This window comes from Rosa chinensis, chromosome 4 (assembly GCF_002994745.2).
Source record: "Rosa chinensis cultivar Old Blush chromosome 4, RchiOBHm-V2, whole genome shotgun sequence".
Classification (NCBI taxonomy): Eukaryota; Viridiplantae; Streptophyta; class Magnoliopsida; order Rosales; family Rosaceae; genus Rosa; species Rosa chinensis.
Window position 1 is genome coordinate 5,895,823 of NC_037091.1, and position 11,455 is coordinate 5,907,277.

Below are 11,455 nucleotides of genomic sequence, written 5' to 3' on the forward strand. Positions count from 1 at the left end.
TCCAATACAGTGCGTAAATTAACTTGTGTAAATCAGTATAACTAATCAGGAGAATTACGAGTTCAAGTTTGATAGTCTTCTCTTAAGCTTAAAGCTTGCTAGCTCGTCATGTGCAGCTTTGTTGCAACATCGATGTTAGGCACATATATTAGAGCATATGAAATTTGTCGTATAAGAATTAAGAAGCTTGACTCCTTCCACAAGGTTCCCATCAGTAGCGCTAGCCGCTAGGAGTCTCCTCTGATAGTCTCATTCCTGGACCGCAGTTACAATAGCTTGGACTATTGTCCTTTTGGACATGAAATTAATTGATGATATGTGACTATCGTCCAGCGGTTTTGGGTTATGGGGTTATGATAGTTTCTTGATATGAACTCTAATACAGTTGATTGTTAACTGACAATTCCTGTGACAGGTATTCTTGCAGCATAGAGCCTTCAATGTGCCCCAGCAATACCATTGCAGACAGAATCTATGGATTAAGGAAATTTGATCTTTCAGCATATGAAGATATATATGACATTCTCTTTCAGAATAGGATGATGTATATCACATATGCACAGTTGAAATTCTCTATTCAATTCATATGCCAACTAGCATTTTCTTTATTGAATAGTACAAGTCATAGCGGCACAACATAGGGGGTAATTGGAATCTTTACACAACAGCAATATATGAACTAGTTACTTAATGACAACAGTGGAAGTTACATCACTGCAATGACAATTTTGCAAGGGTCAGGGCTAATACCTTGACCCCATTCGATATGTCCTGAGTAGAGGAATACTCTTCAGGTTTATGGCTGTAACCTGTGAAACCAAAAGTTTCGTTAGCCAATTGAAAATACTGATTCAAGTAGTAATTCAGATATTTGAAATGTTCATTTAAAGATAAAAATCTTATTAGACTAGCAATTTGTTGGAAAAGAGAGAGGAATCGAGATTCTACCTTTGTAACATGGAATGAATATCATGCCCATTGGGGATATTCTGCAAGGATATGAAAACATTATCAGAATCTTCTTGTGGGAGAAAAGGAACTACGGTATTTTGTTCTGCTTCAATTAGGTAAATTGTCAACTACTTTCAGTTTCACATAATCCTATATAGCCTTTGGCAGAGTACAAACAAGAGACAGCAAAGAGCTAAACTGGCACAATCTGACAATCAGTCTAATAACAAAATGGCAAATCTCGAGATATTGGAGAAGCCATGTGTACATAAAACATGCAACCTATGAGAGGCTCTCTCTTACCTGGCCATGAACAATGAATCGTGGTAGGCTCGGCTAATCATCAATTTATGGGTTAAGTTGAGCTCTTTTGATGAAGCTACCATTGCGTCAAGTATTGATTTCTCAGAAAGTGCAGGTGGATCCCGGTTTACGATTTTGAATTCGGATAGAGTGACTCGCCGCTTTCTGGCTATAGAAATTGCAGATTGATGGATTTTCTCAATTACGGTGTTTCTTCGCTCTTCATCAATGTCTCTTGTGTCTGCAGAATTGAACAATGCTATAAAGAGATCTCTAGAGGATATTACACACACACACTTCGCTCTTCATCAATGTCTCTTGTGTCTGCAGAATGAAACAATGCTATAAAGAGATCTCTACACACACACACACACACACACAGCGAGCAAAAATCCAATGGACCAATGACCATTGTGGAAGAGACATCGTAGCAGGTTCATATATAAGATAATTTTTTGAAACATCAATAAAGTAACAACCACAAAGTATTGTAGGGACAAACCAGTCATTGTCAATATACTTGGTATTAATTATAAGTCATGCTGGAAAAGTTATTGACACAAAGCATACCGATTTCCAGATGTGATTTGCTTGGGATGCTGTTGATAGCTCCGGGGTGTAGCTCCAGAATACCTTTTGCAAAAGGAATCATTGAAGTGAGCCAAAGAGTTGCGCCATATTCTCACACCTATGTAAACAGAAACACAACTTACCAACTGTACCAACAGTATCAATAGATCCAGATTCTAATACATGTCTCTCAACTGCTAGAGCTAATTCTGCAGCTGCTAGTCCAGCATCATTTCTGCTCCAAGTGATTCATTCAACAATTAATCTTCTTGTTTGATTACAAGTATATCAAGAAAATGTAAATTCGCTCATTCAAGGGAGCTGCAAAATACTACTGAATTTAACTCTGGGGGGATGGGGAGGATGAAATGCAGTGCATCATTTAAAACATGACAGTTGAAAAATCTTGGAAGCAGCTTAAAATGAGCATAAAAGGAGAAGGGGGGAGGGTAAAGAAAATTTCAAAGATGTTGAAACTGCAAAAGAAGAACCAAAGAACAACTCTGCAATTACCAGAATAAAACCGGTGGTAGGGAACTGCACAAAACAAAGACATATCACACAAGTTCAACATGAAATCAGAACATTAGTACAGCTTCTAGTGAATAAGACTGTGACCAGGTGCGGATCCGAACCTTCCCAGACAGCTTATTCCAAAGCGTGTAGGCTCTTCTGAGGTGAACATGATAACTTCTAGTGATCGTTTAGGTTTGAACCCGGACCTGCCAACAGTCAACCAATATAGTGTTTAAAAAAAAAAAAAAAAACTGCAACTACGTGAAACCTTGAAAAAATAAATATGGAATATGAGAGCTTAACGTTTCATAAGGATATATTCCATTACCAAACTTCCTAGGCTAAAGTAATCTACTTTATTCTCATTTCATAAGAGAACATGTTTTTGAAGCTTCAATCCTCATAACCTTCACCAGAGACTGCAAATAATTTAAGTTATATATGATGATTTGTCATCAAGTTCTTGGAAAAATAATCTACACCTAGAAGATGATCCACTGAAGGTTTAAAACCCATAGACCATAAGACCATGTTGCTGTAACTTAATGGTATAAGGTTTTTGGCAAATATTTTGGAGTTTGGATGAAGAGGTCTTCCCATTAAAACATGACCAATGTATCAATTTCTTGCTGGTCCTTTAGAAGAAAGCATGATGTAATTAATTCCCCTACAAGAGTTGATTAGATCAGTCTCTAAAGTAATAGGAAAAAGACTAAATCACCCACAACAACTTCAAGTATTTCTGTGATAGACATGCTCATTTCAAATGTTGGAAGGGATACACTATTGCCCAGTGCATAACCAAGCATGCTAAGGTTCCAGGCTTTCCCACATGACTTGAGATGGCAATCTATTTATTTATTTATTTACTTTTTATCTCCAAGATGTATGTAAAAATCACTCAAGAAAGTTGCAAACCTTGTTAGTACATTGATCGCTTCTATAGCACCCAAAACACCCACAACTCCATCATACTTTCCAGAGTATGGAATGGCATCAATGTGAGAACCTGTTGCAACGGCAGAAAGCTCTGGATTAGAGCCTTCCCTGCATACAGGAAAGCAAGACCAAGAGCATAATCAACCCAACTGAATGAAAAGCATCATAGAAAGGACAATGTACCCAGCTATATAAGGCAGAGATGGTGATCTAAGCTTAATATAAGTAATGACTAATGAGGGTTTCTCAGATATATAATTCAATAATTTAGGAGTAAATAGAGAAAAAACTCAACTACTTTGCAAGAAACTCAAAGCTAACAGTGAAAGAAAAAATTTACAGCAAAAAGAAGAAAAGAAACCGCATGACTAATAGGTAATGAAACTTTTATTATCATGTTAAGCGAGTCAGAGCTATTTGTATCATTTTAAAGAAGTTAGGTGTGATTAAGAATATTTCTATTAAGACTATATTCGTGAGCTAGTCTAATCCCCAACTGGGCATGCATGCTGTGATGAGAAAATCATAAGAAGCAAACAATATACACAGACATCAGTACAAATATAAATCTTGCAATGCAGATCTAAAACTCAGCCACTGACTGACCCTGCTGGCTGCTGTAAGGACAGAAATGATTCCATCCATATAGTACAGAGCCTAAAAGGGTTGTGATTTCTATAATAAAGTTTGTCCCCTCATGCTATTGCTAGAAAAACAAAGTATTTTGTACCACTTTAATTCTACCTAAGTTAAACTTTTGGATACTTTACATTTAATATGAAGAAGATATTAATGATTCTATCCATAAAGATATGCAACTACTTGACCAATACTCGTCCATTAAGGGGGTCTAGGATATCCTGTGGACATCAAATGAAAGCACTTTGTTATGTATTGGGTTTAAGGTAGAGATTAAGTGCTTTACAGATCAATTCAATGCAAAGGAGCAATTGTATTACCTACAAAGAGTGATAGTCAGAAAAGAAGCTGGACTAGGACTAATGTGAATGATGACATTGCATAAGATTGTAAATCTATCAGAGACTTGACTACCCAACAAAGTCAAAGAGTCGAACATAGTACACTCACCATCGACCAAATATGTTACCAACAGCATCCTCTCTAACGGACAAACCAGAGAGTCCCATCAAGTTTTTAATGAATCTGTCCAAAGAGAAAACAATATCAGTGACTAATGAAGTTAGATTACATCTCAACATAAATCACAACATCTGTGTGCCTGCCTTTGTGTTCTTATACTCAGAACTTGATTTTATCATATAAGAGCAAAGTTTCAAGCAAAGTTTTAACATTTACTTCAAGTCTTCAACTCCAACATATAAGCTATCCTATGAAAATACACTTGCAATTCAATACTTCTTACAATCTATCCATACAACATCTATGTCACATTCTTTAACTTGAACACACTCAGTAACCGAAAGTTTGAATATATAACTGAATTTCGTATTATCAAAAGAATCAGTGCATCATCCACTCAAACTAACAGACATACTTTTTGCAAGAATAAGATTTAATCAATGCAATTAACATGTTCAATCAAGATCTTAGCCATTCATTAAAATGAAAAAACAGTATACCAAAGAAAAGAAAAAACACACACATGGTTGAAATCAAAGCTTAGTTGAATTGAGAATTCAAGAGTGACATACATACCTACGCGCCAAGACATCCTTCTCAGTATACAAGACCCTGGTCACTGATGGGGCAGGTGTATCCGAAAAACTCGAAAGTTCATCAATCTAAAGATCAAAACTTTCACAGAATCAGCCCACACATGAATCAATGAACACACTTGGATGATAGCCAATAAGCCAAAGTCTTCAAATTTGAATTCTGTACCTGTTTCTGTAAACTTTGAGCGTCAACTGATAGTGAAGAAAGGTGAGAGTGTGACTCGTGAATTGGGTAGCCTGAGAAGTCCTCCATTGTTTTGATTGTTGGGTCTTCATTGTTGTGGGCTAAGATTGCAGTGAAGGAACAGAGGAAGAAGAAGAAGAAGAGCACGGTGAGTGCTGAGACAGATAATCTGAGAGGCATGGCTTTCTGGGTTTGTTAGTTAGCAAAAGAAGCACGTTGGGTTTCTTAGATGAGTTAGATGGGACTGTGTGGGTGGCAATCGGACACTCATTTTGTTTGTTCTGTGGTTACTTTTCTTTTGTTTAGCGTTTTTGTGGATGGTGACAACCGACAACTGTCGTGTTTATGGAATGAGATCATTTGCTCTATGATTTGGAAAAAATAGCAATAATTGTTGTTTTTATTTGGCAAATATATATTGAGGGCTTGTACCAAAAATGAAAAAAAGAAAAGTATACCCACACACACATCTTTTTACAAGAAGGATGGGCTCACCCTCCTCTACGATCCAAATCTTGATGGCAAAGGCGGGCCTTTCCGTCGATCTCCAAAATTTACGATTGTTGGTTGACCTTTCTCTATTGCTTTTGACTAGGGGTGGGCAGAAACCGAACCGGGAGCAGAAAATGGGTTTCAGTTACTGAATCGGAAGAAACAGTTAAGAAAAATGCATCAAACCGGACAGGATAGAACCAGGCCAGAACCGGGTTCTTACTCTGAACTGACCGGATAAACCGAACCGGCCGAATTTATATAAAATATTAATTTTTATTATTTTTAATACGTGTCAACTTCTGATTGGGTTTCATGTGAACTTGACCTTACCTGATCATAAAGAAAACCCAAACCTATTCGAGGCTAGCCGCTCTCTCTCTCTCTCTCTCTCTCTCTCTCTCTCTCTCTCTCTCTCAGCCACCGACCAACAACTACCACGCCGCGCCATCTACCAACGCCTTTGATATGCACAACGCCGCCTGCCGACGCCTTCAATCTGCACAACGCAAGCCCGACTCTTCAACCTTCGATCTGCATCGACGATCCCGACTCTCCAACGACGATGAGCGACGACGCCGATCAACCGAAACCGAACCGGGCAGACTTGAAAGTTCTGGTCACCCGAATTTTCGGCCTAGTCCATTAACATTCAGTTGCCGGTCCTAATATTCAGCACACAGAAGAATACGGGTTGGATGCGGTTTTGGCCCAAAACCGGTCCGACCCGACCCGCGCCCACCCCTACTTTTGACGATGGTAAGGGTGGAGCATATCTGATGGCTGACCAGATCTAGAATTGGGGGAGGGGGGTGATCTTGGTCCCCAATTGATCTAATTGTTGCAGTCTTAAGGGTTGTTGTGTGTTGGAGGTCGTAGAGGCCAAGGATTCAGGGGCATTTGGTGGGTGTCGATGCCTCTCACATGGCGGAATTGAAGGTGAAAGTCGAGCTAAAGGATCAGGTTTTGGGGTTACTTGAGCGGGGGTCTCTGATGGAGGTGGCACTATTGGCGGTGATAGGGTGGTCTATGGTGACGGCTGGTGAACAGAAAATGATGTTAGGGTTTCCTTGTGTTAGGCTTATGGGCTTAGGCTATACTGAGCAGTGCTCTGCTGGTACTGGGCTGCCCATCTTTTGTGGGTTTGATAGATTTGGGTCTCTATGGCCCGTATTAGTGCCTAAATGTTATAGGTCGCAAAATCTAGTGCTCGGTTGTAACTTTTATTTAAACAAATTCTGAGTATTTAGGTTTTGTTAGAATAAGGGTGTGTGAATTTCCTAAAAGGTAGGTGTAGTCTGGAATGCGAAGTTTCTATTGTCTAGAATAGGTTCTTTGTAAGTCCAAACGTACGGCTCTTTATTGTCGACCTCATAGGGGTATGTCATTTGGTCTTGCTGAATTATAAAATTCGACTAACCTCTTTCGATTAATATATATATATATATATATATATATATATATATATGGGATCAAATCTGTTTAGTCCCTATAGTTTGCCTCTCTCATCATTTCAGTCCCTGATATTCTAATTTAATCTAAAAACTCCCTAACCTCACAATTTCCCTCCAATAGGGCCATTCCGCGTCAAATTAGGAGTTGGTCTTGGGTGAAATGTCCAATATACCCTTCTGTTATTTTTTTCCTTTTTAATTTCTTTTTTTCCTTTTCCTTTTTAATTTCTTTTTTTTCTTTTTTCTTTTTCCTTTTTAATTTCTTTTTTGTTTTTTCTTCTTTTTTTCTTGTTCCTTTTTAATTTTTTTTCTTTTTAATTTCTTTTTTCCTTTTCGTTCAGCCAACTTTCTCCTTCCTCAACCCACCAATCACATTCGATCAAACTCCACAACCCATCTGTTTCTCTCCCCAAATTGAAACCAAACCCAGCAAAGGCCTAGCTTGGCGGTGTATAGATGGACATCGAGCAAAAGCAAGAGGCTAGGAGCTGATCGATCACTTCTTCACTTTCTCTGAAGCCGTCTCCCTCCGTTGTCTCTTAGCGATCCGCTCTCGCCTCCATCGTCACCGACGCCATCTCTCAAACATAAACAGATCCCAAGCAGCTCGGAAATTCGCCGCTCAACCACTCCCTCTTGTTTTCATAGCCTACTTCTCTCTCTCCCACTCAAATCCCACTTTCTCTCTCCACATCAGGCTTCAATTTGGAAACTTTTCACTGAAAACTACCATTTTTTCCAACTCTGAGGTTTTTTGGTCTTGCTCAAAATGGCGATTTGGATTTTGGGTCTGGTTGAAATGGTGGTTTTTGATGGCCAAGTTGACCAAAACCAGAAGTGAAGAAGAAGAATAGTGATGGAAAAGAAAAATGGCCGCCGACATGAAGAATAATAATTGGGATTTTGGGTCGATCTGGATTGATTCGCCGACATGGCGCTACTGATGCAACATGATATGATTGTCATTAAAAAGGAAAAAGGAAAAAGGAAAAAGGAAAAAGGAAAAAGGAAAAAGGAAAAAGGAAAAAGGAAAAAGGAAAAAGAAAAAGAAAAAAGAAAAAGAAGAAAATAAATTAAAAATGAAAAAGAAAAAAAAATTAAATAGGAAAAAAAGGAAAAAAAATTAAAAGGAAAAAAATAACAGAGGGGTATATTGGAAGTTTCACCCAAGGCCAACTCCTAATTTGACGCAGAATGGACCTATTAGAGGGAAACTGTGAGATCAGGGAGTTTTAAGATTAAATTAGAATGTCAAGGACTGAAACGATGAGAGAGGCAAAGTACATGGACTAAACAGATTTTATCTATATATATATATATATATATATATATATATATATATTACAAAAGAAAAGTGTGTGTGTGTGTATACATATCCTATCCAGAGCGGAGCTCCGCTTTGAAATTAATTTGTGAAGTTCGAGTTTCGGTCACTTTTCGGTCGCATATCCACATCTCAACCGTTCAGTTTTTAGGTACTACTGTATAGATCATCTCTGTAAATTTTCAGTGAAATTGATGATCGTTAAGGCATCTAACGTGCTTAAACCAAGGGACGGACTGAATCTGTCAACCTGAACCGAACTAGCTTTAAAGCAGTTATCAATGCCTTAAAATCATTTCCCCGAGCGAGGTACCCTTTTAGGGTAAACCAAGGTCAAATCATTGCATAAATCCCCTCTAATTATACGAGGTACCCCAATATGTTAAGAGGCCTAAGCCTACTTGAGCTGCAGCTCCTTTCGATACCAACATTTGCAGTCTACAAAGTTCCTTGGGAAACTCACCTGAGAGGAGGTTGGATGACAGGCCGATAGAATAGAGCCTTGGAAGATTCCCCAACCAACTAGGAATTGACCCTGTGAATCTATTGTTTCCGAGATACAAGAGCTATAGCTTTTTGAGCTTAGATAAATATGAAGGTATATGACCAGTGAGCTGGCAATTATGGAAATTTAAAAATTGAAGGTTTTGGAATCCATCAAAATCAACCATGCCAAGATTATCGGGCATTTCCTCGCCTACAAAGCTACTTGGAAAGGCAGTAGAAAATAAGAATTACGATATGCTTGTTATGTTTCAATCTATTATTCATCTGTTAAACAGCGACAAGTGTGGCCCGTGGCCCACCATTGTACCGATACTATCCCAACTTAACCACCTGTTAGGTGTTTGGTTTTAATCACAAAAGGTCTCGGTTTAATTGGGTGAGACCCACCCATTTATAAGTTATATTTTATTTGTCACATATTTCCTCTCCAACACGTCCCCTCACGTGCAACCTAACTCTAGGTCTACACGTGAAATTAATTAATCAAATTTCCACATTGGAAATTGGGACACAAGTCTCATATCGGAGACTTGGTCAATACAATCCAAGACTCACATTTGACACTTGGTAATTTCGATGGCAATACAAGGAACTCGAATTTGGGCTCATGATACGTGCCTACGTGGAGACGCAATTGGAGAATGACCAGCTTTGATACCATGTTAAACAGCGACAAGCGTGGCCCGTGGCCCACCATTGTATCAATACTATCCCAACTTAACCACATATGTGGTTGTTGAGTTTTAATTACAAAAGGACTCGGTTCATGTTGAGTTTTAATCACAAAAGGACTCGGTTCAATTGGGTGAGATTCACTCACTTATAAGTTATATTTTATTCCAATGTGAGATATTTCCTCTCCAACAAAGGCAAAGAATACTAGGCTTTTGCAATACATCAATATCTTCATTGCCCTTGTGATAGTGGTCCATCTATTACAACCAAGCGACAAGAATGACAATGATTTGAACGATAGAATATCAGGATGTATTTCTCCCTCTAGCTTGTTATTGGTTATCCGAATTGCTTTGAGGGACTTGCATGAATAAAGGCTTCTTGGAATGATACCGGTGAGGTAATTTTTCCCTAGATCTAGTTTAGTAAGCTGACTAAATTTGGAGAAGTTCAGTGCTGAAATATTTCCTTCCAAATTGTTGTATCCTAGACTTATGGAAGGTATCCCAAACTCATGGAAGGCAAAGGCGAGGGAGATTAATTTCCAACTCATGGAACGAGTGAAAGAGAGCTATGTGAAAGAAATTCTCTCAAATATGAATAGTATAACTTTGAAAGAGTTGACCACAGAAGTGAGAGCTTAATGAGATCAAAAGAATGAAGGCGCGTTTGAGCAACGCACGAGCGATTTTTATGCAGAACCACTTAATCATATTTCTTCTGAAGACTTCATCGTGATGATAATAGTTGACGGTTGCTTCCTAATTCAACTGTTTCGAAAGTATAACGATCAGAAACTCCATCAGGGACTTTGATGATCCAATATTATTCAACATGGATTGCATGTTTCACTTCCTATGCCATGACATTTTGCTCCTAGAGAATCAACTACCTTGGTTTGTTATCCACATTTTGTATGACCTTACCCATGATTTATACCCTGTTGAGCCCTCCCTCTCTATTCTCATCCTTAAAGCCTTCACCATGATACCATCACTGAAGCAAAGTTTCTCATCTTATAATAATGAGCATCTCCGTAGACACAAGCATCATTCTGATGTTGATTATCTGCACATACTTGATCTGGTAAGAGTTTCCATAGTATTTCCATTAACGACCAAAGAACAGAGAGAGCATAGAGCAGCTAGAAACTCTGAAGAACATAAAGCTATCTTTGACCCAAATCTACATCAAATTCGTACGGCAACCGCACTCTCAACGGCAGACAATTTAGTAAGCAACTAGTTCCATGAATTTCTTTCACATAGCTCTCTTTCACTAGTTCCATGAGCTGCAGCTCAAGTAGATTCCCAGAGTGCACTTCATGTTCTTCAGGGTTTCCAGTTGCTTTATGCGCTCTCTCTTCGATGGTTCTTAATGGAATAACTATGGAAGCTCTTACCAGATCAAGTATGTGCAGATAATCAACATCAGAATGATGCTTGTGTCTGCGGAGATGCTCATTATTATAAGATGAGAAACTTTGCTTCAATGATGGGAGTATATATGCTGAGCGCTTTCATGATGAGAATAGAGAGGGAAGCTTCATCACGGTATATATCATGGGTAAGGTCATACAAAATGTGGATAACAAACCAAGGTAGTTGATTCTCTAGGAGCAAAATGTCATGGCATAGGAGGTGAAACATGCAATTGGATCATCAAAGTCCCTGAGTTTCTGATCGTTATACTTACGAAACAGTTGAATTAGGAAGCAACCGTCAACTATCAACATCTTGATGAACTCTTCAGAGGAAATATGATCAAGTGGTTCTACATAAAAATCGCGCAAGCGTTCATCAAACCCACCTCCATTAACTTTTGCGGTCAACTCTTCCAAAGT

At 38.6% G+C, this 11,455-nt stretch overlaps 1 protein-coding gene across 1 annotated transcript; it reads right to left on the reverse strand.

Moving 5' to 3' along the window:
• Nucleotides 1–556: 556 nt before the first annotated feature.
• LOC112196053 (ureidoglycolate hydrolase) lies at nucleotides 557–5,436 on the reverse strand. The gene is made up of 10 exons (XM_024336330.2): nucleotides 5,143–5,436; nucleotides 4,957–5,042; nucleotides 4,369–4,443; nucleotides 3,259–3,387; nucleotides 2,460–2,546; nucleotides 1,968–2,059; nucleotides 1,825–1,887; nucleotides 1,255–1,495; nucleotides 949–989; nucleotides 557–809 (listed from the first exon to the last, which is right to left on the reverse strand). The coding sequence occupies exons 1-10, from the start codon at nucleotides 5,338–5,340 to the stop codon at nucleotides 712–714; spliced, it is 1,110 nt and encodes a 369-aa protein (XP_024192098.1). The 5' UTR covers nucleotides 5,341–5,436; the 3' UTR covers nucleotides 557–711.
• Between the last annotated feature and the right edge of the window lie 6,019 nt (nucleotides 5,437–11,455).